The sequence below is a fragment of the Lytechinus variegatus genome, chromosome 11, assembly GCF_018143015.1.
Source record: "Lytechinus variegatus isolate NC3 chromosome 11, Lvar_3.0, whole genome shotgun sequence".
Lineage (NCBI taxonomy): Eukaryota > Metazoa > Echinodermata > Echinoidea > Temnopleuroida > Toxopneustidae > Lytechinus > Lytechinus variegatus.
In genome coordinates, this window is record NC_054750.1 from 23,528,925 (window position 1) to 23,556,863 (window position 27,939).

At 37.2% G+C, this 27,939-nt stretch overlaps 1 protein-coding gene and 1 pseudogene across 2 annotated transcripts; one reads left to right on the forward strand and one right to left on the reverse strand.

Annotated features, from left to right (window-relative positions):
* Window positions 1–459: 459 nt before the first annotated feature.
* LOC121423962 (prolyl 3-hydroxylase OGFOD1-like) lies at window positions 460–16,249 on the reverse strand. 2 transcript variants are annotated; one of them, XM_041619513.1, is made up of 14 exons: window positions 16,121–16,249; window positions 14,429–14,694; window positions 12,378–12,526; window positions 11,617–11,663; window positions 11,018–11,118; window positions 9,564–9,680; window positions 9,050–9,141; window positions 8,067–8,195; window positions 7,331–7,444; window positions 6,687–6,766; window positions 5,678–6,057; window positions 4,943–5,092; window positions 3,212–3,270; window positions 460–1,222 (listed from the first exon to the last, which is right to left on the reverse strand). In XM_041619513.1, exons 2-14 carry the CDS (start codon window positions 14,646–14,648, stop codon window positions 1,049–1,051), a joined length of 1,812 nt encoding a protein of 603 aa, XP_041475447.1. In that variant the 5' UTR covers window positions 14,649–14,694; window positions 16,121–16,249; the 3' UTR covers window positions 460–1,048. The 2 variants fall into 2 exon arrangements, with proteins under 2 accessions (XP_041475447.1, XP_041475448.1); XM_041619514.1 differs by lacking the exon at window positions 16,121–16,249 and having other exon boundaries at window positions 14,429–14,781.
* Window positions 16,250–18,911: 2,662 nt separating this feature from the next.
* Window positions 18,912–26,822, forward strand: LOC121424106 (annotated as a pseudogene).
* Window positions 26,823–27,939: the final 1,117 nt, after the last annotated feature.

Here is a 27,939-nt window from a genome sequence, read left to right on the forward strand (position 1 = left end):
ATAATGTGCATACTAAGTAAACTGTGCACATCTTGCATTTCTAAATTGATTTTAAGACATGCTTAACTTTGGAAATATACATCCCTGAACTAACTATAAATGATGGCTGATAATATTTATCCTGTTAATGCTAGACTTTCATGCAGACACACTCAGAAGTATGACTAAATCAAGGTATCACCACCTGTGATTAAACAGCACACGATAATATCCACTTTAGTGGTCACATGAAGCTCTTCTTATCCATTAAAAACATGAAAGAAATCCTCATATATATTTCAGTATAAACTTGATTCAATATAATATTCCCACTTTGAAAACATGCATGGTCTCAATATGGTGACCAAATAAAAACAGTTCCATGAAACAAAATAAAACCAGTGTTTACCATTTAAGAGTGATGGACATTTTGTGGAAATTTGAATGGCTTGTTTGTCAAATTCTCCTTTTTGTGGCCGATAATTATGATCAGATGGAAAAAAGCTAGGAATAAGGTTTAAAAAATAAATAGGTTATCATATTCATTTCATGAATATTGATAAGTAATCCAAACCAATTATTGGTTGCTTGTTCCTCCTGAGATAAATAGCTTCCTAAATATATTTTCAGAGAAAGACAAATTTTAGTAGCTCAATGAAATATTGAGCACACATAGTTCTTGCAAAATCTTACATCTTATTGGCTTACAGCAAATTGTTAAATGAAAAAACTCCCCAGGTTAGGTAGAAATGAGTTCAAAAATTACAAGGCATAAGATCAATAACACTGATAACATATCAATGTTAGCTTGTAAAAGGCACTTTGGCTGTTCTGAGAACCGTCATCACTCCCTCAGCAGCAAAGGAACATCAATGTTTGCCACAAATAAGAGTATTATCCGATCACTGCTCCCAGAATGCGTCTCGTGCATATAAAATTAGAGTATAAAAGCTAAGAGAAAAAAGGTAGACTGGCCACTCAGAGAATCATCACCACTCCCTCTGCTTTAAATCAAATTCCATCTTACATAAAAGAACAGTCCTCGTTGATTGGTGCTTACAACATGCCATCATTCGTAGTACACCAAATACAGCTCATAAAAGGCACTTTGGCTGTTTGTAGAACTGGTATTACTCCCTCTGCTAGTTGTGTAGCTATGATTGATATGCTTCACAAACCTCAGTGTCTCCTTATCTCTGTAGACTAGTGACAGGGCATTGTCCTCAGGGAGTACACTCAGCAGCTGTGACAGAAAAAAACAGACATGAAAACTTTCAATTATCATTCTTAATCAAGTCCAAAGCCAGGGATAATTTCTGAACAGCTCTTTCCCCTGTTGTTCAATAGATCTAATATGCATTGACGCTATCATGTTGCCACCTTGGAAGCTGTAGCCATTGCCTTGAATGCGTTGGTTACCTGCAACTGGCACATCTCTGACAATTTTGTTTACACATATTCCTATATCCTCTGAGGGAGGGCAGTATGAGATTATGACATCACATGCATAAAGTCTATGGTTATTATCACAATATAGAGAAAAAATATCTAAAACAGAAAATACACTATATCAATGCCTTCATTCCCAGCAAGAGATAAAATGAAATAGTAATTTAGATAGTCTAAAGCAATGGAACAAATAGTCCAGTTTGGACCTTGTTGTTTGGAAGTGCCCTTTCTCCAACGCTAACATAGAGGGCACATGTCTCCTAATCTCTAATCAGCGCCAAACCACGAGTGTGCCCTCTATGTTAGCTTTGGAGAAAGGGCACTTCCAAACAACAAGGTCAAAACTGGACTGTGGAACAAACACAATTTTCCTCAAAATAATCAGCCTAAACAAACTTGTAACAGATAAATGAACTAATCTAACAACATAAAGTGAACATTTTATTAATTCATTAACAATTTCTCAGATTTTCCTTGCAATTACCCAAAGTCTGCCTATTAGAGTCGATCTTCCTTAAGTGGAATATTCACCCGGCTATTTTCAGACCAGAATATGCAAAACATACTTTAATCAAATCAAGTTGAATTTCACCTTTCTTCAAGTGTATTGCCTTATACAAGTGGAATGCCTCTGGCCGTCTCACCTGCATCACGCGGTTCAATATAGCAGCAGTGCTGACTTTGAATACTACTCTAACTCGCACAAGATGTTCAGTGATACATGGTTACTCTTATGTCCACTTTTTATGAACTAGACCAATAAACTTACAGAGATATGATGGTTATTCACCAAAAAAACCCAACATGGCCAAAGTTCATTGACCTTACATGACCTTTGACCTTGATCATGTGACCTGAAACTCAAACAGGATATTCAGTGATACTTGATTACTCTTATGTACAAGTTTCATAATCAGATCCATAAACTTTCAAAGTTATGATGGTAATTCAACAGATACACCCAATTCGGCCAAAGTTCATTGACCTTTGACCTTGGTCATGTGACCTGAAACGTGCACAGGATGTTCAGTGATACTTGATTACTCTAATGTCCAAGTTTAATGAACTAGACCAATAAACTATCAAAGTTATGATGGTAATTCAACAGATACCCCCGATTCGGCCAAAGTTCATTGACCCTAAATGACCTTTGACCTTAATCATGAGACCTGAAACTTGCACAAAATTTTCAGTGATGCTTGATTACTATTATGTCCAAGTTTCATGAATCAGATCCATAAACTTTCAAAGTTATGATGGGAATTCAACAGATATCCCCAATTCGGCCAAAGTTCATTGACCCTAAATGACCTTTGACCTTGGTCATGTGACGTGAAACTCATGCAGGATGTTCAGTGATAGTTGATTAACCTTATGTCCAAGTTTCATGAACTAGGTCCATATATTTTCTAAGTTATGATGACATTTCACAAACTTAACCACAGGTTAAGATTTCGATGTTGATTCCTCCAACATGGTCTAAGTTCATTGACCCTAAATGACCTTTGACCTTGGTCATGTGACATGAAACTCTAATAGGATGTTCAGTAATACTTGATTAACCTTATGGCCAAGTTTCATGAACTAGGTCCATATACTTTCTAAGTTATGATGTCATTTCAAAAACTTAACCTCAGGTTAAGATTTGATGTTGACGCCGCCGTCGCCGCCGCCGCCGCCGTCGGAAAAGCGGCGCCTATAGTCTCACTTTGCTTCGCAGGTGAGACAAAAATGCAGATTTCTACTTTTGAATATCACATCAACTTTATAAATTAAATCTTACTTCTTCATCCTCTCCTTTCGCAATGTAGGAAACAAAACCTCCAGTGGTGGGACTCACACCTATATGAAAAGAAAGGAAAGAAAACTCATACAGAATTTGAATCATGTACTATACACTGCGTATCAAAAAAAAGTTTACACTTTGAATAAGCCCCGGGAATAAAGAAATATGTTACATGTAGGTAATTTTTTCACATATAATCTTGGGTTTGGGTCTCATCTATCCATTCAAAGTAAAGGTTTTGACAGAATGTTACACTTGAGTAAGCACTTTCCATTTATGTAAAGCTTGCAGAAATATGTTTGCGCAGAAATGCTTGCTTTTACGCTGTGTCAAGGGGAACGGGCGAAATCAAATTTACCCTGCGAAACATTTCTCATACATTTCCCTTTAACTATTGGTCAGTTGAAATAAAATGGATACATTTAAGCATTTTGTAACAATTTGCACCCACATTAAATTTCAACACTTAGTAAGCACAACCTTTACCCTTTCTATGCCAGCTGTATCTGAGGACATAACTGGATATGAACAAAACTTTATATCAGACATCTCCAGCATTTTTTTCACTAAGATTTCATTATTTAAAGTAGGTTTACATTTCATTTTGTATTAATACTTGGTTTTTCACACTTTTACCAAGCTTGACAATGATTAACAAAATGAAAGTTGAGCCTAGACCATTTCATGTAAATCACAGCTCAGTGTAAAGCAAATATGGTCACGATGGCCTAGATGTGTAAGGTGGGGTGCAATGCACTCTTCGAAGTGTTTCGGGCAAGGAACAAGTTATAAAAGGTGAAAGATATCTTCAAATCAATTTTACTAACTAAATTCAACATGTTCTTCATGATTAAAGTTTACTTTTATTCGCATTACTATTTCAAAGTTCTGCACAAATAATTTTTCATTAACTTTTCAAAAGTAAGTGGTGCTCACTCAAGCGGAAATATTTTTCAGCATTTATATCATCATTTGCTTAAGTGGACCTTTACCAATGTTAAAATGTGAAAATATGTTCAGGATATTACAAATGTATATTTTTACAGGATTTTTTCTAAGTGTAAACTTTTTTTTCATACGCACTGTAAATTAGTGCACTATGTAACAAATTTGACTGATTTTTCCTTGGTAAATGTTAATCTTGTTATACTTTTTAAGACAACTGATACCTCAATACCAATACACCATTTAGCTAGTTTGCACATTTACACATTGGGGGAAACCCTCCCAAATTGTTCTCATTACTAGAGCACATTCATATGGACTCACAAAAAAGGTAGTGTTGCAAAAATTATATTTGCAACAAAAATAGCAAACACTACCAGTAGATATTTTGTAGATGGATGCATTTTCAATATGAATTCATTAAAAAAATGTCATATGCATTAACAAGACCTGCAGTAATCAACTGCAAGATTCAAAAATGATTTTTTTATTGGGGGGGGAGCCTGAAAATGGCTTAAAATTGGTAGCAAGTTCAAGTGATCAGTGGAGTTTACATGTATATGATTCTAACTAAACTCATTTTCCAATATTAAAAAAAAATGTTTCTGCAATTGCTTATATACAAGCTAGATCAGAGTTTGCTTTCCGCCTCCCAGGCACAGGTGACGCAAAAAAAAATACAATAAGTATAACTAATAAAAGAAAATCAAATTCCTACTAAGTGCATGTACACTTTGGGGCTGAACTACAAATGGATCGAAGATGACCAACTCGTACACTGACCTTTGGAATTGAAGAACACTGATGCATCGAGAGCGAACTCCGAGCCCTCCGTATCTGTGTCATGCAGCAGTGTGTAGCAGCCATGAGACCACCTCCTAACCTCTGCCCGACATCGTGGGATGCTTGCCTGACGTTTCATCTTTATTACAACTGCAAATGGATGAAGATGGATATTACATTAGGACACACCTGCCACATCAACTAATATGTAGGTATTGACAAGTAACTTTGGGTCTCCAAGTGCTATGCTATTTTTTCTGTGTCAATATACATCATGGAATTGACATTGCTATATAGACCACTACTCTTCCAATGCACTATTCAATCCGCTGCAACACATTTCGGCAAGTCAGGTTTTTGTGCCTGTAAATATACTTTGACCATGATCATCAGCTGTCAAAAATTGAAAAAGCTTGCAAAACATTTCAGTATTGCTCCAGAAGAGTAAAGAATTTTTATGGTGTGATTATGGAAGTAAAAATGATATTAAATTGATACTAAAAGATACAATTCAGTACAACCCAACTCAACTACATGGATAAGAATCTAGGACTCCCTATTTTGAATCGAAAAGGGTGCAATTGCTGAACTTTGTACCTTTTGTTATATAATATAAAATTCATGTACTCTCATCACGCCAAGAAAAATGAAGAGAATTGAAAAGAATAAACTTGAATAATCATCATTATGATCATACATGTGTTGAGAAACTGAATAACCACTGTTTAAACATACCACCATCTTCCATGTTGCCATTTTCCTTCTGACTGGTACTCTGTCCTTCATCCTTCATCTCATCTGATTGTTTTTCTCCTTGTCTGGTATCTTCTCCTCTCCTGTCATCTTCCTGAACGACTGTCCTTGCGACTGGCTTGCTCTCATCGCTCTCTCCGCTCTCATCCTCCTTACTGTTGAGCTTTTCACCTGTACCATTGATCTTGTCTTCCTTCTCGTCCTCATCGTCGTCCTCCTCGTCATCGCTGCAGGGTGCTTGGCTGTGGAGTCGGAGGGCGGTGAAGTTAGATAGGAGGAGGAACATCTGTTCGCTCTGCATCACACTTAGGCATTCGTGGATGACCGGTGGTAGGGACGAGAGATCAGCTGATTTGTAATGCCTGCAAGTTGAAAACAAACACATGTATCGGTAGTTGTATCATACCACATGTGAATGCAAAGTAAAATCTGCCTACAGGTGTATTAAATGATACAATAGTACAGCTTTTCCTCATCATCAATGATGAGCCTGCTGATTTTAACATTTTCTTGATTATTTAATACCTGTTTTGACTACTGAACCTACAGTACTATGTGAAGTGATTTGTTACATTCTATGGATTCTAATGGACAAATTTTGTGGAGCTTTGTGTAGATTTCCCTTTGCTTCATTTTTTTTTTCAGACTTGCCTGGAAGTTGTACACACACAACATCCTTTGGAAGCGTTTAGGGACGTTGTTCGTTATGTGATATGCGCTATACAAGAACTGTCAATTATCATTATTATTATTATCATTATCAAAAAGGAGCACCTAACGCTCCTTTATCAGCAGTCTCTTAACATTTTACAATAAAAGAAGCATAATAAAACTAGCTTCAGCTGAGCTACTGTTATGGAATGAAACAGAAAGACTGATGATGAGGACCAAAGCAATCAACATTCAAACAAATATTTTCTCTACATGTCTATATATCTGCATTTCATCATCATGAAGTATGGAATGAAAATATAATTGGCTGCTTCAGTACCTCTTATTAGCCGGGCCTCTCCTTTCCCACCTGATGTCAGGGCTCTGTAGATGGTTAAGAACTGCTTCATACTTCTCTTTCTGACAAAAAAAAACATAAGCATTTTTTTTTGTTTAATAATAAGAGGATGATAACAGTAATAAGGATACCAACAATAAGGACAAGGGCAATATCTAAATTCATTAGGAATTCATTATTATTTGTTCAATCCATTTCTTTCTAGATCATTTTCTTTTTCTTTGTAAGGATTTTGGGTCATTCTGGGATAAGGACAGTGGATAGATAATTAAAGGTTTACACATTGGTGATGTTGCTATGGTAATATACAATTTTGTACACCTGCCAAATTCATATCATATCACAGAAGTTGTGGAATTCAACTTGAATATCAATTATCTTGACTCTCGACAGACGGCTGTTGGCGTGTCAGACCAGTGCAGCGTACTATCGACTAAACTAATACACTTGCATATTGTTAGCTTGTACACAACAGCTAAATTTGCTCAAATTTGTTTAACATTTCCTGCTTTTAAAAACATTCCTAAATACCATACTAGACCCCCCCATTATTCTAATAAATGTGACCATAAAATGAATTTCCAAATTTCACTTTAATTACAATTTCATTCATAACAACTATTCACCTCAAAGAACCTTGATAGCTGTATTTCAGATTCATCGCAGAATGTATCTTGGACCTCACTCTGGTTCCCTAGATCCATGTAACTCTCATTGATCCAATCATAGAATAAAGACTCCTGATAAATAAAATTTGAAATTCAAGATTTTATTCATTCCATGTGATAAAAAGATGCAAATTTCCATACATGTACAAATTCACAAGATTTACATTTATATACAATACAATTTTAATACGCAAAATGGCATTGATTTCACAAAAAAAAAGAATTTCATAATCAAATACTCCAATCACACAATAGAAATACATCATGATTGATAGCCAGTGTTGAATTTCCTCTAACATCACACCTAGTTATTCATCAAAATCAAAGCTAGTCTGTCTCTTCTCAGGGAAATTTCAGGTCAGCATATTTTCTTTTTGGTTAAATATTTCAAAGTGACTGGTTATCATAATTTGTTAGATGAATATTTCAAAGCAAACTCAAACCAGCTTGTTTTCTCTTTGATTGCTGATGAAAATTAAAGTAGTTATTAATTCCTATGTCCACATACGCACTTGAAAATAAACAAATTTACAATTGTAATGCTCTCTGAGCATGTGGTTATCACAGCACTTCAAGACCAGGCTAATTGGGAAAGACGAATATAGGACAGCTGGGGGCAAAAACAGTCCCTCAATTTTTCAGAGGTATAGTATTTGAAGGGCTGAATGACTGGAGCTATATAAATTGGACCTACCTGTGTATCGACATGTGGAGTAAGACTACATCTTGGTTCCAAGTACGGGGCTGGTCTTGGCACTGTAGGACCATGGAACCATCCACTCACCGAGAGACGACACTTGTCTGGATTCAGGATCTCAGAAACCTGGGGAGCATGTCATGAAACGAATAGCCAGTGATTACCACTGAAAACTGTTACAAGCTGAAACCACCTTGCATCTGATTGGCTCATAACAATTAAGTCAGTGAAAATCATCGACAATTTGATCCATGAAACTTTCTCTATGAAATACAAAAGACAATGATTTGAGAGCATCAAAATTCCTAAACTACTTCATAAACAGCCTTGACATGTTAAAGAGTACGACCATTATATTACAATAAATTGCTGTAGGGTAATGGAATTATGGGTTAACAAGAATATCATATTGCACAAACATGTGTAATGTAGAAACGTCATTTCCAAAGTCAAATTGGAGACAATTTTTTGTGATTTCTATTTCTGTACAGCTTTATACATAATATGTAACATGCCCAGGCTAACAGATCTGGGTCTTGTTGCAAAAAGAGTTGCATTAAACGCAAGTCAAAATATCAAGCGCAAGTCCCGAATACGGGTGCTTCATTGGCTAACAATCAAATTGCGCAAGATTTTTTGAGTTGCATTTGATTGCGACTCTTTCTGCAATGGGCCCCAGAGTCCTGTCTTACAAAGAGTTGAGATTGATCCAATCAGCCACAACAATAGAAAGCCAGAAATGTTGACATCTAAAATACATATTTATTTGAAATATTTTCTAGATATAATTCATATTCATACATCTGCTGTTTTCTTAAAAATTCAGCGTGCTTCTCTTTGCTTACAAAGGATACTGTGTAAATTTTCTGAAGAAAAAATAATGGCATTGAAGGAATTCCACGTACATGTAGTAGAGGTTGAATGGGTCAATCACAACTCTTTGTAAGACGGGGATCACAAGGTACACAATAAATACTTACCTGATGAAAGGACTTAGGTGTCACTTCAAAGAAAACAAAGTTGTTCCATTCTGGTACAAGTGACTTCACTACTGACTTGGGTTGTCCATGATCTGATACACATAAAGGGAATATATTAATAGAGTGGAACAAGTCTACAGTACACATGTAGTGACCATCCAAAGGGAACAAAAAAGTGGCCTTTTTAGACAGGTTCTTATATACACAAAATCTGCCTCCAGAGGAATCAGTGGAAAATTGGTGGAAAAACTAACAAAAACTTTCTAAGGCTACTACTTGCACAAGCTAAAATTTGCTACACTTCAGAGATTACATTGGAACATATTTGGGGATTTTTTTTTCATGTTTTTTTTTCTGTTTGAGATAAAATTTGAAATGGTATGCTGTGCAAAGTTTGTATCCAGGAGGGACAATCAGAACTTAATAGTTGTGACTGTTCATACAATTTACACCTATATGAAAAACATATAGCTGGGATCTTGGAAAGAGACTTTCAATATGAAAACAATCTTACCATCCATATCAAATAGATCCAAGAGTCCACCATCTTTCTTAGTCCAATTGGGCACGAGATAAAGAATGAATGCGACTCTTCTTCCTTCTAATTCATCATCATGGCATAGAAGCACATCTGTATAAAACAAACAGAAGGGGATATGCATACTACTGGGGTGTTGGAAGAAACTTGCAATCAATTGCAAGTCTATTTTCGGTCCCTGAATCAATCATAAGTCTTGCAGTTAATTGCATATTAGTGATTGATTGCTAATCTGCTCCTTGAAACAAGAAGTTTAATCTGATTTGCTACAGCTAACATTGATCTATCAATTGTAAAATTGCAAGAGAATATTTGTAATTGATCGCAAATATTTTCTTGCAACACCCCCTACGCCTGTGTTCACCCAGTGGCCCGTTGCAGAAAGAGTTGCGTTTAAACGCAAGTCAAAAAATCAATCGCAAGTCCCAAAATGCGCGCTGTTGATTGGTTGAAAATCAAGTTGCGTATGATTTGTAGAGTTGCGATTGATTGCAACTCTTTCTGCAACGGGCCCCAGATGTACGGACATTGTATCTCAGGTGATAAAAGGGATGTCTTTTTAATGCAGTGATGGTACTGATCAAATAAAGGGCTTCTACAAGTCCAACTTCTCTATCTCAAAGAAAGAAACCATAATGCCTTGTCAAAAGGATAGTTATCATTGATTTGACATAAGTAGTGGTATAGCATCCACGTTCCCTTTTTGGTCTTTTCTTTAACTTCTTTCTGAGCTGCTCTCAGAAATTATCAAATTTTGAGATGCATGGTTTTAACAACAGACTACACACCAAAAGTGTCTACAACAAAGCACAGAGAGCACAGAATGTGATCAGACGTAATCTTTGGGATGTACCAAGGTGGCCAAATCCACAGCATACAAATCGTTGGTAAGACCAATCCTAGAATATCATGCTCCTGAAGCATGGGATCCGGCACTCAAGCATACATCAACTAACTCGAACGGATACAAAGACAAGCAGCGAGATTCTGCACCAACAACTACATAAGACTAGATGGCGTTGTTACAGGGACACTGAAGGAATGAGGTTTGGCTACTTTTTACGAAAGAGCCAATCAAATGATGTTCAAGATAAAGTACTAGTCTCAATCCCTATTCAGGACTACATGTATTTGCAACCGAATGAGAGATCGACACACGACACAACCCCCCAAAAAAATTCTAACAGATCTGCCATAAAGAAATTGCCTTCAAGGACTCCTCTGTTTCAACCATACTCGATTGGAATAGACTTCTGCAGACACAGTATATTCATTATCTTTGGACTCTATAAAACACAAATTATATTTCAATTAAAACAACCAGCCACTCCACACACAGCATGCTCTTCAACCTCAAGTTAGGGTGATGAGTCAATCCTGACATTTTGCTAACTCAACGATGCAGATACAAGCGACAATATGTGACATACCTGTGTAATTGTATTTAGAGCATGTGAGATCAAACTTGTTCAAGAATGGAATCCCAGTAACTTCTCTTAACCAGCTAAGAAAATCTTCATACAACAGTTTCCTAAAGAGAAGAAAAAACAAAATCAGGCGTAAATGATAGCTTACCCATGAAAATGCAAAAATTTTTAAATAGCACCGTGGAGCATGGTATAGCATTGTATTTTCACAAATAACAATACACTTATTACTAGCTATAATTACTTAATCGTAATTCTCAAAGCAGTATACAATGATCCAGCATAATCACTGTCTTCATTCTTGTTGTTATCTGTGTATAAACAAATCCCGCAAACTTGTACATTATTTGTACGTTAAAGTGATATCGTCCAAAACCTTATAAGTTCATACCTTACTTATTTTTTACTTTTGATTTCATTATCAGGAAACAGGTGCAGACAGTAATTTTTTTAAAACAAGAAATAAATGTTACCGGTACTTCATTTAATCCTATTTCAGCTTTCACTATATTATACTTTGACTATTATCTATCAAGTCAGAAATTACTTTTAAAAGACAAATTTGAAAACAAGTATCCATTTAATTGTGAAGCCTTGCTTACTTTAGTGCTGAAATGTAACTCGATGAATAATTCTGGAGTGCATCAGACTAAAATAAAAGACAGAAAGAGAAAAAGCCTGAACTTGAAATGTTAAGGTAATTACATTAATGTTCAGATTAATACATTAGTATGGGACTCATTTGAAGAAAGCAGGTCACAGCTGATGATACTATCAAGAAGCACAGACAGCACACACTCCCAAGAGGGCTGTAAATTAATTCAAATCAACAAGCTGTCACTGACAGACAGGAGAAATCATGTGCGCTACTCATATACATCGTGTTTTGCCCTTCCCAAAATCAATAATAAGTCACCAGGGTAGGTTCTCTGCAAGTAGCCAAAACAGTAACTTGGTCTCCAAAAAGCAGACACATTAATAGCTCAAAGAAAAACAAATTTCATAACTTTACTATCCAAGACTGACAGTAAAAAAGACAAGAAGCAAGAGGTTTTACACTATTTTTTTAGACACAGTTGTTGGAAGTTTTACTAAGATTGCACAGTGAACACATCTTATGCTTGAATGAGTGATCCCCTAGCGTCAACCCTTTTTCAAATCCTTATTCTTTGAAGTTTGCACTGACTTTCTTCTACATTCTATCAAGTACCTGTGTGGGTTATTGCTGATCAAGTTTGATGATTTTCATGTATTATTTTCAAGCTCAATAAAATCTCAAAATTCGTTTTGAGCAACTTTTTCTTTAGTTTAGGGGTGACCGGTCACAAATATTCTAATTTCATTTAGGAAATGTGCTCTCTACCTGTTGAAACTTGTAAAGGTCATTTGATTTGCTGTTAAAATCAAGCTCCAGCAGTTCCTTCTTCAGTCCCTTTAAGAAAGTTTCATCTTTTACAAAGTTTGGCAGGACACAGCAGGTAAATGGGTTGGTGATCACAGCTGCCTCAGTGGCTGAACATAAAAAAAAATTAAAGTATTACATTTTAAAAAAGGGTTCCGAACTTTTGAAAATGTGTTTTTTGTATCAGATATTGAAATCAATATGATTACACTCTTAAAATGTTAGGCAACATACTGTCCACACACAATTTGTTAAAACTTTATCTGGGTAGTTTTTAACTCTTCATGTGTTCACCTGTAAACCCCATGTGTGTTGCATTATTTTAGCAGTGATCCCCTCCACGCAGTATAATACACTCTGTTATTTAGAGTGCCATAACTTTTTATCTGATCATTTTGAAAGAAAATGTTGTGTAGCAAACTTGTAGTGTTTCCTGGGCTTTCTTATCGTATATAAATTTATTGGATAAATTATGGAAAAATGTATAGTAAATTACATTTTCTAAATGCTTTCTCCTAATACTTCTAACAAAATTTAGCCCCCCACCCCCCCCCCCCCCCCTTTTACTTTGGTTCTTGTGTTAGGGCATGATTTTTATTTATCCACTTGGACTGTTCATTACATGATAATCTGATAAAAATAGCCCATATATAGTGGAAAATAAAAGAGAGTAAATTTTTGCCTGGTCAAGGTACTGTACTCCATTGAAAGGGTCTCATTCACATTCGTGCCATGAGTCACAGACTCCTAACAATAAACCTGGCCATGATATTGTTTGTGAGGAGGGTTTTATCAATTTTCTCCTCTCCTTTTTCAATGAACTTCCTGGTTGTGATCAGGATGTATTGATATTTTGGGAAAACTCAACGATTCTGTAATTTGTAAACTGATAATCCGTCAAACGCTAAACTAATGTCGCACGCGCGATCGATCGGTACACATGTACGGTACATAAAAACGCCAGGCTATACATTGTAGCTAGGCACGCTCTGGGCCATGCAATTGTTCGAAAAACAATGGGACAGGGGACGTACATGTATATGGGAAATATGTGTTTGTGCAAAAATGCGAATGAAACACGTCTACGGATGTGCAATAATGCGAACGTAACGCATGAAGAGTTAAACCAATAATGTGTGCATTGGGTGAAAACCACACAGTAGTGGTTGAAAACTACCCATAGTTGGATAATTTTTTTCAACCAATTGTTGTGGGGACAGTACATGTATATTGCCCCCAATTTTAAGAGTGTATGATTTCACACCATTAACAAATTAGAGTCAAAGGTAGTGTCAAAAATACTACCCCGCACTACAAGTTTCACAAACATGCAATTAACCACTGGCAATGTGCTAGCGATATTTTAGATTTACTAAACAAAACCAAAATCACAGAAAGAAATAACAACAAAATGGTGTGTGTATCAAGCTATTTAAGTTTTCCATGCTTACCTATGCTACCAGAAAACCGAATGTGCTACTTCGACTGCTTCATATCTATTTGAGAACACAAGTACTTACATGTGTGTACCTACCATGTCACAAAATTATAATTTCCAACTTCGTTTTGTAAATTTGTAGTAATTATAAGTATGATAAGCTCATGTTCTGCATCAAATTTTACTTGTTTTGTTTATATTTTGATGATTTTTTTTGCTCTTATTGTAGCCTTGCTTATCATTAGTGGCACTAGAACATCCTCAGACAATGCTTGGGGATAGAAGGTAAGGTTGTATGTAGTTCCTTCTCAGCAGAATATTCTGGCATCACTGCATTATATAGTGCAAAAGGGTTTGAAACTTGGTTCCATTACATTTGCTCAAGTGACAACTCTCCGCTATACATTTCATACAGTAATCAAATGACTCACTTCAACCCTGGGTTTAACCTTATAATCTACCCTAAACCTAACATAAAACCCTATTGCAACCCTGATGCTAACACTACATCTAAAGATGCCAAAGCCTGGAGCAATTGTTATGGAAGCTTTGTGTCATGTCCCCCATAAATTACCTATGTGAGTGGCTTCTACTCCATCATTGAAGACTGCTCTGATACAGTCCTTGAAGCTCTTCTCCATGTATTTATCATTGATCTCAACGGGATGGGAAAGCACCCTCGCAGCTCCATTTGTCTTCTGCTTCTTCTTACAAGGAAGATTCTCATGACTCTGTGCTTCTGGCTGGCCTTCATCCGAGATGTCTCGTTTACTGTTCATGTCTAGCTCACTCATGGTGGACAGAAAATCTATTTAAGTAGGATTGTTTGACCAAAGTAACCTGATAATATAAGAAAAAATAACTCAAATCAAATATCTTAACCCCATTTTAGCTGGGATATTTCATGGCCAGGTTTTGATTGGGGGAGGTCATTTGCCCCCCCCCCCCCCCCTATCGCTGTCACTGGAACAAGAACTGAGGAATATTTCATCAATATTTTTCATCTGATAAGTTGCCAGATCTACCCACTTTCCTTGATTTTGATTGGGTGAGAACTGAGAAGCATTGTTACTGTGGTAACTGTCGGATAAATCAGAACTCGTTGGGTAATACTTACAACCAGTTCGTTTTTTCATGAAATGCTCATCTGATTACAAGAAGAGATCAATATAAAAGGGGTTTTTTTTAAGTTGAAAACTTTAATAAAATTCCAATACAGGCCATCTCCATTTTTAACACTTGCAATGTGAACTACTGCCGAGTCAAGCCTATGCAACATAAACACACACACTAAAAATATCTTCAAATTATCAATCCCATTTAAATGAAACTGATACGAAGATCGGTTTTTTTTTAGAAAATAGGATTTATTCATTGTTTATTCACTAGCTGTAGTCATTATGCCAATATCTGAAACACTAATACATAGTAAGATTTCTAAGAAAGGGAAATTATAAGATGACAAAGTGGCACGCGAAAAATGGCAGAGATGGGGAAATGTGGGAAATGAAGGGTAAACATAAGAATATAATATAAATATGGTATGGAACATCATTAACTGAATAACAAACTAACAAACTTTGAGGAGGAAGATACAAAGATTTTGGATGAGAGATAGACATGGAAACTCGACTGCAGCTGCAGACCTCTGCACTTTTCCAGTACATCTGGTAATAAGGTAATAAGAATATTTTGTGAAATGAAGAAAACACAAAGACATGAATCTTAACTGAAGTTAAATTGTTAGTTAGGTGCACAGACAAGGGGCCCCTTTTTATTTTAATTCCAACTATGTCCCTGTGCTGTGGGGTCTCTGACTTAATTTAAACTTTTGACTTTCATCATCTCTAAGCAAAAAAATAAGTTAATAAAATGGACAAATAAATACTAATAAATACATACATAAATAAATAAATAGATAAAATAATCAACCAGTCAATCAATCAATCAATCAACCAATCAATATCTAAATAAATGCATAATAAATATAGATAAATAAATACTAAATAAATTAATTAAGTAATTAAGTAATAGTTTCAGAATACCTAATCTGTATTGCATGTTCAGACTTACTAAGACAAAATTCACTTCAATTTCCATTTCAGAAATCCACCCAAACTAAATGCAAAGCTGAAGCCAAGGCAAATATAATGCCAATCCAAGGCAAGAGTTTCCATCACTAATCACTATATACGGGACTGAGCTGCGGTGAAAAAAAAAATCCTCAGGCTCAGTCAGAGTCAGAGTTGATCTTGACCTCACTTACCCGGTAAAAGCACGATTTCAAGGCTAGCGCACCGTACCCTGAAGGTACCGATTCTCTCGAATGACAGGATTTTTTTTAGAGTTGGAATGAGCACAACTGCACAAGATCCCAGTCCAGACACAATCAAAAAGATTACACGGTACCGTACCACTGCCAGATTAAGCGCACATGTTTGTCCACTCACACATATAGTAATTAGCTCCTGTGCAATTCGAATGATTGCATCACGAAATTGTGATAAACCGTGCTGGATACGTGTGCATAATAATTACATGCACCAGAAATACGGATAGTATCCTATGAGCTAATACTTACCCGCCCCCCCCCCCTCCCGCCCCCACCCCCCCCCCCCCCCAAAACCCAGGGGGTGCTTGGGGGTGCTTGCTGCTATATACACGCAGCGCAGCCCGGGAAATTCTTGGGGATGGTGTTTCAGCACCCCCTCTTACTGCAGCACCATGAAAATGTCTTATCTACCCCACTCGATCATATAGCTATAATTTTTTTCCCCTCAAAGTTTATAGGGGCACTGATCTATATTCGAGAAAGGGCCCCAAGCCAGGGGGTACTTGCAAGGAGCTATGCATGCAGGGGCACGGGGCACTTGTTAATATATGAAACGGGTCCTTCTAAGGTGAAAGGGGCACGCACATTTCGGGGGCATATTAAGCTGTATATAATTGAGGGCACTGTGCCCCCCCCCCCCGGCCCCCTCCCCAGGATTCCCACCTATTGCCGCCCCTGCCCTCAAATGCACTCGAGCCACACACACACACGCACGAGTGAATTATTCCCAAGATCATAATATAAATTTGCAATGATGTTATAGGCTCTTAATTATACTGCGTGCCCCATCGGCGTACATAACCGGGAGGAGGCAGGGCCGCAGTCAGTGTAGGTGGTTCTGAATTACTAAGAGTGAACCCTTTCTAGTTCATGATCAGTTCCGTACTCACCGGGGCTGATCTAGCTTTTGCGAATAAGGGGGGGGGGGCAAAAAATCATCTACATTATCATCTATATCGGTCTCTTATATTGCGAGGCTAGGGCGAGATCAAATTGCATTCAGACCTGAAAAATGATATGCATAATTATCTAAGTAAACAATTAGTAGGAGGTAGGAGGGAAATTTGTAATGCACTGGCCTGAAAAAAGGAAAAGGATGACTGTTTGTATGCAGTGATTCGACGTGAGAAAGATATAAATCTCACCAACAAAATATTGCGAACGCGAAGCGCAACATGATTGATCTGAAAACTTGGCATTCTGCACATTACCAGCGAGATGCGGGAGCTGAAATTTGTATATATATACTGAATTCAAAACTGGCCAAGGTCTGTTCAATATTGATTATTATGTGACTAGTGAGAAGGATACCTTTTATTTACTTTTCAAATAATGGAAAATACAATTTTTTTGCTAAAGAGATTATATTTCAGTGTGAAAATTTGGGCATTTTGAGCACGAATGAGTTGTGTGTCTAAATCATGAAACAAATTATTGCAAGCATGAAGATCAAATTGATCATTAAGAAGAGGAGATTTTCGTTACTTGAAGAAATGAAGATAGGGCGACGGAACGTATTTTCGTTTGGGGTTAATTTTAAAATAAAAAAGACACTTACATGTCAAATGGGCATTTTGGTGCAAACGGATATAATTATAAAAATAATAAAGCGCAAAATACATAGGCAAAATTGCTTTTCTCTAAGAGCTTTTTAGCAGTGCATGGTGATGCTATGGATAGCAATTGGTTCCTAATTGTCTACAAAATGCTAAATGAATGTGTTTTCAAACAATGTCTGGAGTTTTCATAATCATGCATTGTTATATTCCTTATAGATGCACCAGACATCAAGTTTTGAAGAATTCGAATTCCACAATTTTCTGAAGCTCGATCGCTCCGTTCGTTCCTTTTAATTTCCCGTTACATTTTTACCACACGAGTCGAGGCTAAAACATTTGCTTATTTGTGTTAATTGGGCCTCTATTTGTTGTTCAGGATTTCTCTCAATCGTCAAGACTTAACTAAAGAAAGTACCGTTCTTCGTTAATGTCTAGGCTTTATTTAAAATTTTCTATGGCAAAATGCACAAGAAATCTGGTTTCATGTATTATTTGTATTTAATTTGGATTTGAATTCCTCGCTCTAACAACACTATACGCCCCCTGGTGCAAACACCTGCAGGGTTTATGTGAGTTGTCCCGGGGAGTTGTCACTGGGCAATTTCTAAGAACAGAAAATGACATATCCAGCGACGTACCCAATACCAATTATTAATGAGTACAATTTCTTGACAAGCCAATCGATGTGATTAAAAAAATATGATGTAATCATTGATGCGCATTCCCAAAGAATTCAAGACCCATTTTCTTTTACTTACTTGGCCCATTGCCCAGACATGTCAGATGCCAAACCTGGGGCCGTTTCATAAAGCTGTTCGTAAGTTAAGAGCGATTTTAAGAACGACTGCATGGTGAACCTTTAATTTATACGCGCTTAACCATCGCCTTTTAACTTACGAACAGCTTTATGAAACACCCAACTGGAAACATGCATGATACGTTTTTGTACGAATAAAATAATGTAAATAGAAGTAGCGATCAAGGTCTGAGGATATGTAGTATTTTCAATACAATATCCGACATGTTGAAGTTCAAAGTGCACCGAGAGACAAAGTCTAGACGTGAGACCGAGACTTTTGCTCAAACACGATACTATTCCACGCTATATCACTACAGAACTATAGGCTGCAACAGAAGTCATTGCGCGGAATCATGATTTTTAAGCCCGAATACTAACAAACTTATTGAAACATAAATAGGAAGAGAGATGGACATGGATCTGTCATCGTATAGTGCTGATGATTGGGTAGAACATTCAGTTCATGGAAGTGTTTATCATGATGGAATTAAATTTAGTGCCTTGGTTGTTCCGTCAAGCATCGAAGCTATGAAGACATTTGATGTCAGGAATGATGATATCTGGATCAATACATATTCCAAGTCAGGTAATCATGATTAGACGTAGTTTCATTCCCTCTTCCACTCCTCCTCTGCCTCATTATTATTCATCATCACCAATACGCACCGTCATCATGATCGTAATCATAATTATCATCATCACCAGCACCTTGCACCACTATCATCACCAACGGAACATATCTCCACCGATCACCATCACATATGCACCACCGGGCCTCATCACCACCACCACCACCCTCATCATCATCATCACCATCATCGTCGACAACACCGCCAGCATCAATACCACCACCACTACAACGCTCATCATCATCATAATCATCATCATCATCTTCATCATCATCAGCAGCAGCATCATCATCATCAGCATCAGCATCCTCCTCGTCAACCCCCGCCAGCATCGATCATCAGCACCATGCATGACTCTCATCATATAATCGTCGTCATCATCGCGCCTTCTTCATCTCTCAGCTCACCCACATCATGCACCACGTATATACCACCATATCATCATCATTGTCATAATCATCGTCGATATCGTCATTTTCGTCGACGTTGCCGTCGTCATCATCATCACAATCATCGCCATCTCCATCATGGGCCTCATGTTCATCATCATTGTAGGCAGGGGCGGATCCAGGATTTTCCAAAGGGGGAGGAGGCACATTTTCCCGAGGAAAAATGTGACCCCCAAAAAAGTTTTTAACCATAAATTAAGGACATTTCGTCCACGATAAAGTTTGACAAGTAAAAAAAAAGGGGGGGTGGGGGATCTTCACTTTCAAAGGGGGTGGAGGCACACTTCTGTTTTAACGGCAACTTTTGCATTTGAAATCTTAATTGAGCTTCTCAAAGGGGGGGGGGGGCAAAGGCTAAAGGCTGGCTTTGCCGCCCCCCCCCCTCCCAAGGATCCGCCAGTCGGATTGTAGGGGAGCTGCTCCCCATCATGATATGCAGTTATTTCTTGCATGTGAACACGCCCGCTGGCACGGTATGCATTGTTATGAAGAAAACCTGATTTTAGGGGTCGCGGAAACGTGGGGGGGGGGGGGCTGGCGGGTCTTCAGCTCCCGCACATTTTTTCAAAAATCATGTACAAAAACGTAAAAATGACCATGACCCTGGATTTGATTTCCTTATCTTATGTATATCGCACAGGAACACACTGGGCATCGGAGATCGTTCATCTGATATTAAACCATGGCAATCCAGAGACGATCGACCGAACGACCACGCAAGGGAACATCGAGATGGTTTACTTCCAGAAAGATTCCTATGAAGAGGGCAAGACACGACATCTTCCATTCTATAAAATCATAGAGAAAGCACCATCTCCTCGAATAATACAGTCTCATCTACCTGCTAGATATCTCCCACCTGGCATTGATAGTAAGAAAGCAAAGGTAGGATTGTTCAAAGAGAGTATAAAATTACTAGCTTCTTCTTCTTCCCCCTCATTCTTCTACTTCTTCTTAATAATAATAATATGCAACATTTGTATAGCGCTTAATACATTTTTTGAATGTTTTATTGATACATATTTACACGATTGGAAGCACTGCATGCTATTACCCCGGCTTCGCCACGGCTACGCCAATCGGACGCTCGAGCATTCAAGAAATTCCTAATTGCTACCGTACCCAGAATTAACTATACACCTTGGTGGAGATTGGCAAATTATGTCTACAGATAAACGCCTTCCCCAAAGACGCGAGTGCTGCGGTGCCGGATTCGAACCCCGGACCTTGTGGTTGAAAGTCCGGAGACTTATCCTCAGAGCCATATCACCTCTTCCTTTGCTTCTTCAATTTCCACAACCGTTTTTTAACAAGAATGATGTTATCGTGCACAGAACTGCAAAATATACATGCCCCAAATTTTACAATTGGAATCAATCCCAGTTGGATCTCTGCTGTATAATGATGTCATTTTTAATTTAAGGATAATAGTCTTCGAGACTTCATCCATGTCATCTGCAAGTCTCAAAGTAGGCACCTGGTGTTCCTAATTTCTACCTATCACATTGACCCCTAATTAAATCTGTCTTTCTAATATGTTCTCGCCCCTCAAATCCCATTTGGTTATTCCAATTCCAGGTGATCTATGTCGCCAGGAACCCCAAAGATGTTATTACTTCTCTTGATCGATTCGTTGGAAACATTGAGATGGGTAATTTCGTCAAATGGCAAGCCGCCCTCAAGGAATTCATGGATGGAAGTAAGAATTACACACCCATGTCTCACACCTTCCCTACCAGCTAGGAAATCTTTTTTTCGCACTGTTTTATTCTGATCCTAGCAGAGATGAATATTTCAATCTGACATTTTCAAATAAAAAGAAATAAAGCTTCACATTTCATATTTCAGTAATATGATATAAATATGAGGGCACAACATGATGTTGAAATCTGTTATTCTGTTATCGTTATACATAGATAATTGAATCCATTATTGTAAAATACCACCCCCCCCTCCCACGGCCAGTATGCAAGGAAAATGTTGATAATATAAATTCTGTCAGATGGTGGATATTTTTTAATTAATAAAAACCACAAGTCTACTATATTGAGAACAACTATATCATGTATTTAATATGAGATACCCTTTGAATAAAATTAACGTAAAATGACTTGCAAAACAATTTTCCCCAAAAACGAACTCTAGAGGAATTATACTCATCACCAAAAAACCAAACAAACATGTATTCCGTCGCAAATAGTGATATTTGTATATGATGGTTTGTCTCTCATTTAATTTTCTAAAATGATTATATTTTTATGTCAAATATCTTTGATCTGTAGCAAGAAATTATGGCTCCTGGTTTGATCACGTGAAAACATCTTGGAATCTACGTCATCAAGAAAACAGACTCTTCATCAAATATGAAGACATGAAAAGGGTAGGACTATGATAATATCTATTTTACGTTTCAACTTCTTCGTGTTAAACAGTTCATGATAAAAAAGGATAAGGCCATCCACTAATTCAATACGTCATTTTCTTTATATAAACACTCTTAAAGTGCCAAATAAATGCCCAAATGCAATTGGGACCACGGGTTAATAAAATAGACTTATCAATTTTTTGTGAAGTAAGCAAATTCACATATAATTATACTGAACTATCCCAACACACCTTATTGTCAAAGTGATCCTGGGGAAAAACTATTCATTCAACTATATTCATAATCAATTTTCAATGACAAGTTTCATTAATTAGGTTTGTTCTACAAACTTTGTAAAAAAAAATAAAAAAATAAAATGATTACAGATAACAATATTTTGGCGACGATTTGTTTGTTTTTATGATAAAAACTATTGTGAAATGAATTTATATATTCCTAAGTTTAGACAATGAAACGTGAGCAATTATTTATTCAACAAGAGCAAATAAAGTCCCGACGGTTTTGGGGACAACATGGGGCTCAACATTAGAAGAAGAAAAATCATATTTCAAAAGATGATAATTATAGAAATGTGGTCTAGGCCTCTGGGGCCTGTGAACGATTTTTAACAGGGAGTGCTGCTGGTTTAGATTTGACAAGCGAAAATGGACTTTCGCTATTAGAACTGATAAAGATGGTTTTGGACTACGAAAAATTGGACAAGCAAGCAAAAAAAGGGGGATGTTCATTACAAAATAAAGTCGATTCTAATTACATTTCAGCTGCAACTAGTCAGCATACCTATCCGATTTCCAGGGGGTGCTGTCTATGGCACGCAGAATTAGAACCCAAAGGTATATCTTGGGGTGCTTCAGTATCCCCAGCACCCTCGCTTCCCAGGGTCATGCTAAGTCTCTTTTATCAGATAGCATTCAGAAGACCAATATTTATAATTCAATCATCTTTGAATAAACATTGGCAATTATTTCCGAAGTATACCAAGATGGCTTCGCGCCAAAAGGAAAGCCATGGAAACAGTCTAGATATTGCGAAACCTTATTGTAAGCCTATAATATTATTATTTTACTCTTTGCATTTATTTATGATTAACTTATGTTGGAATTACTGTGGTGTGCCATACGGTACTGATCCCACCGCCCCTGCCCCCGATAAAAGAAAAGACAATATTAACAATAACAATAATAATTAAATGAATAATCCATTGAATGACTGGAAAGAAGTTTGAAAAGAATCCGCGATCAAGTAAAACAAAAAAGGAGAGAAAATGAAAGTGAAAGGTGGTGAAATATGCTATTTTCTTCAAATATTATATCAAAATTTAAAATTTAAAATCCTCAGGCTAGCGACTTTTAAAAATTGCGCCTCTCCCACTTTTTTATTTTGCTCATATCACCATTGGGTTAACTCATAAGAAATACCGTTATTTGCTTTGGTCATCAACTTGGTTGATGATGTGTAACTAGGTGTATTAAGATGTTATTTGAAGGTTTGCATGGTGGCATGTACAATCGCTGATGTGGTTTACGGTAGTGTTAGAAACAGTGGATAGAAGAAGAGAAGAAATGGATGGGCGAGAAAGTTGAGATTTGAGAGTAGAGTATTCTTTCTTGAAAGTAGTCCTGAAAAGGACTGGAAACCAGAAGGAATGTGGAGCCCAGGGGGGGGGGCCACTTCCATTCACAAGTGGATACCATGCGCGACCATGGGGTCTCAAAAAGCACCCTAAACACGTAATTTCCATATTCTGAAAATGCACCCCTTAACAAGTATTGGCGTGTGAAACCCTACCCTGAACAAGTATTAGAAACAAAACGATACTCTTGGCATATATTCCCTGAAATGAACCCCTAAACAAGTACAGGAATGTTTTATTGTTACGGGTCCTCCGGTCGTCGGCTTTACTTTATTTGGTTCAGTACGACCCCACCTTCTACACCTTGTTTCGGACCCTAAACACGAAGTGTTGGGGCAAAAAGGACATTCTTTATAAAACATTTTAATTTTGTTTTATCATCCCCGAAAATTCGACCCTAAACACGTAATTTTCCTAGCGAAATAGATACCCTTTTTTCATTATTTTTGTGTTTTTGACACCCTTATCACGTTACGTACGTAACGTGCCCTATCGTGAAAAAGACATCCTTTTTACGTGTTTTTTTGGTCGTGCATGGTATCCACTCGTCAATGTAAGTGGCCCCCCCGGGATGTGGAGTGAGAACAGCTTGAGTAGTAGAGCTGATGAGGAGATATGCTGGCTTGAGTCGGCAAGTAGAGATGATGAGTAGTAGAGAGACTCGACGTTTCGGACAGGTTGACTGTCCGTCTTCAGGAGTGAAGACGGACAGTTCTCACTCATCAATTCCTTCTGGTTTACAGTCCTTTTCAGGACTACTTTCAAGAAAGAATACTCTACTCTCAAATCTCCACTTTGTCGCCTATCCATTTCTTCTCTTCTTCTATCCACTGTTTCTATAACACGTACTCCTCATGGTATACCGTAAACTTCAGCGATAGGTGTATTGAATAGCAGTACTAGGCATAACGAAGAGATTTAAAGCAACCTTTATACCCCCCCCCCCTCCATCCCCGATTATTTCACGTCATATTAGTCGATCGCCATTCATGCTGAGCTTGTCATACTTTGTTGAAAGTCACCATTTTTTTTATTACACGTTTTAATTTTCTAGGTAGTTGATCTATATATCACAAATATTACTTCTCTTTAAATCTGATACAGGACCCCAGGGAAGCCGTACTAACCATTTCCAGGTTCCTTGAGCGCCCTCTATCGGAAGAAACTTTAGAGAAGATTGTTGAGCACAGCTCTTTCAAAGGAATGAAGAAGAGTTATGATAAAGTGGAAGCAGAGGGCAAGGGGGACCTCGTCAAAGCTTTGGGAAAGCAATCATACATGAGCAAAGGTAGCGAAACTGTAATGCTGACTGGTAACGCGTACTTTAAATTGCAAGAATTTAAACTAAATCCAGATGGCCTGTAATTAAGGCTCAATCGATTTCGGATTCAGTTAAATTTGATTCCTAAAAAAATAGTTTGAAATATCGAGGGATTTGAATTCAAACCCTTTGAGATTTCCAAAAAAATTGGTAGGATTAAAAATAAATCTAGAATTCGATTTGTCTCTAATTCATCTGAATTTATTCTAAATCCTGCTAGATTTAGAAATCGTAGCCAGCTGTGACATATCGGTGAATGACAGGCAGCGTAGCCAGGGGGGGTGGGGGGGTCGCCCCCCCCCAAAAAAAAAAGGGAAAAAGAGAGGAGAAAAAGAAAAGGGAAGGGAGGAAAGGGAAGAAAGGTAGCTTTGTTTTTTTTCTTTTTGTTCTTTATTTTTTTTCTCAAAAGAGAAACTCCTTCACTCTTCTTGATCTAAATTTATATATGAATTTTGCTTCATGTCATTTCCCTGTATATATTTATCTCCTGTCCTGTTTTGCGCCCTCAGTTTGAAATTTTGAAGGACACTTAAGTTTCTTTATATTCAAAATGAAGCGCTTCAGGATAAGTCAAAGAAATTAGGCATCCTTTTTTTATATAGAAAGATAATTTCAATAAATCACAGAAGTTTCAACTTTTTGCGCACTATTTTCCATGTAATGAAGTTCAATAATCTTAGAAAATCAATTGAATTAGAGCCGATTGGGTATTAGAGATATGTACATTTGATGAAACGTCCGCCCTTTGAAATTTCAGAGTTTCATTGCTCTGCGCGGGGAGGAATATCTTCCTCTACACTTCTTCTCCTCTGTTTTGCGAGTTAAAAATATGCACTGTTGTTAAATTGGTTGTAATCAAGTCTGATCTCTCACGGAAAGTATTCAATATATCTTAGAGAATACCCTTTTCTCGGGACCCTTTTTATGGCAAGAAAAATTTATAAAACGCTTTAGCTTCCGCGCTTCGCGCGGAGTTATTATCATTTTAATTTCCTCCATTGTATACCTCTTTTGTGCGTTCACAATCACTTTTGAAAACAAGGTTCAAAATCGCAATATAGTCAACCGAATTGGAGGTACTAGAGACAAGAGAATCGGCTCCTTTTCATTTCAATTTATGAAATACTAAAAGCTTCGCGCTTCGCACGGGGAGGGGGAAACTCCCTGCACCCACCCCCTAGGGAGGGGGTAAGTGTTGGCACGCTTCGCGTGCATGTACCGCCTCCTCCAAAATGAAACCTGGCTACGCGGTTGGTGAATGAAGCGAGAGTTATAGAGGCATGCAAAAACGGAATTGGAAATTTATGTTATGCTACTATATATTCAACAAGGCAAAAGTGTTGGAAAATAATCGATTATCTATATGTATGTAGCATTATAGTTATCCCTAATATAGTCATTTTGCTCAACATTACACTTTTTTAATTAAGGGTCCACGTAGTTGTTGAAGTGTGTTTCTTAAAGGATATAGTAGTTTTCTATCTATGATTCTGTTCACTTCATTCATTATCCTCATTTGTTCACAATCGGTATCCAATTAACCTTATAGAACGCAGTTGGGAACATTTCGACCAGAGAACCGTATCCCCTTTTTTTTCATTAATACCCAAACGGTTATAAGCCTAATTCCGACCAAGACCCTTTTTTTTAAATTTCACTTGAGATTGTCCTCCTGATATCCCGATCACACCTCAGTCAAACCTTTTTTTGAATCCCATTACAGGTGTAGTCGCAAGCTGGAAGAAACGATTCACGGTGAGCGAGAATGAAGAGTTCGACCGAGTCTACAAGAGAAAATGGCTGACACCGATTTGCGATTCGATTTTGAATGAAAAGGAATATACCTGAGAAATTCCGAGATTGACCTGCGTCCTATAATAGTGCGTCCCAGAAAAAAAAAGGAAACTGGAATTCCCACATCTCTTTTCTTCAAAGGCAAATTAAAGGACAAGTCCACCCGTACAAAAACTTGATTTGAATAAAAAGAGAAAAATTCAACTGACAAGCATAACACTGAAAATTTCATCAAAATCAGATGTAAATAAGAAAATTATGGCATTTTAAAGTTTCGCTTCATATCACAAAACAGTTATATGCACATCTCGGTCGGTATGCAAATGAGGAACTGATGACATCACTCACTCACCATTTCTTTTGTATTTTATTATATATGAAATATTTTTATTTTCTCCTCATTGTCATGTGAAATGAAGCTTCATCCTCCCTGAACACGTGGAATTCCATTATTTTAACATTTCGTGCTTCATGCATTCGTAAAAATTGAAATATTGTATAATTCAAACAATAAAAAGAAGAAGAAAATAGTGAGTGAGTGACATCATCGACCCTCTCATTTGGATGTAACTGGCTCGTTTATATAACTATTTTGTTAAAAATAAGCGAAACTTTGAAATGTCATAATACTTTCTTATTTTACATCCGATATTGATGAAATTTTCAGCATTGTGCTTGTCTGATTTTTCTCTATTGATTCAAATCAACATTTCTCTGAGGTGGACTTGTCCTTTAATTAGGATAATTTTCATCATCGTACATACAATTGAATTTGTGACGAACACTTTACGCATTAATAAACAAGACGAGTTTGAAAATTGTACTGTCAAAATCAGGTTACGCAGAAAAATAGATAAGATTAGTTCGTGATATAAGACAAACTGTGCTCATTCGATGATTGGCTTATAAGCATTTCTTTCGTATTCTCTGTTATGTTTCCCTCACTGATCCCTTTAATAAATCAGAATGGATTCAGATAAACACGTGAGTTTCTGCGCAAATCGTTTCTGATATAGGCCACATGCCATTCGTGAATCTATTTGCTATATATTAGCTGTTCATTTCAGATTAAGGATTAGATTCCACTCTTACACTTTTGAAATAGTTGGGCAAAAATACCCAATTGTTAACCAACCATGGGCAAAATACTATCCACACATTGGTTATAATCTTCCCCAATTGG

What these genes read in the sequence shown, in the direction of transcription:
- LOC121423962 (XM_041619513.1), bottom strand. Translation starts at nt 14,648, where the DNA reads ATGAGTGAGCTAGACATGAACAGTAAACGAGACATCTCGGATGAAGGC. An exon ending in CTCTAAATACAATTACACAG is followed by an intron (nt 9,681 to 11,017) that starts GTATGTCACATA and finishes TGTTTTATACAG; the next exon opens with ATGTGCTTCTATGCCATGAT. An exon ending in AGCTATCAAGGTTCTTTGAG is followed by an intron (nt 6,767 to 7,330) that starts GTGAATAGTTGT and finishes TTTTTTTGTCAG; the next exon opens with AAAGAGAAGTATGAAGCAGT.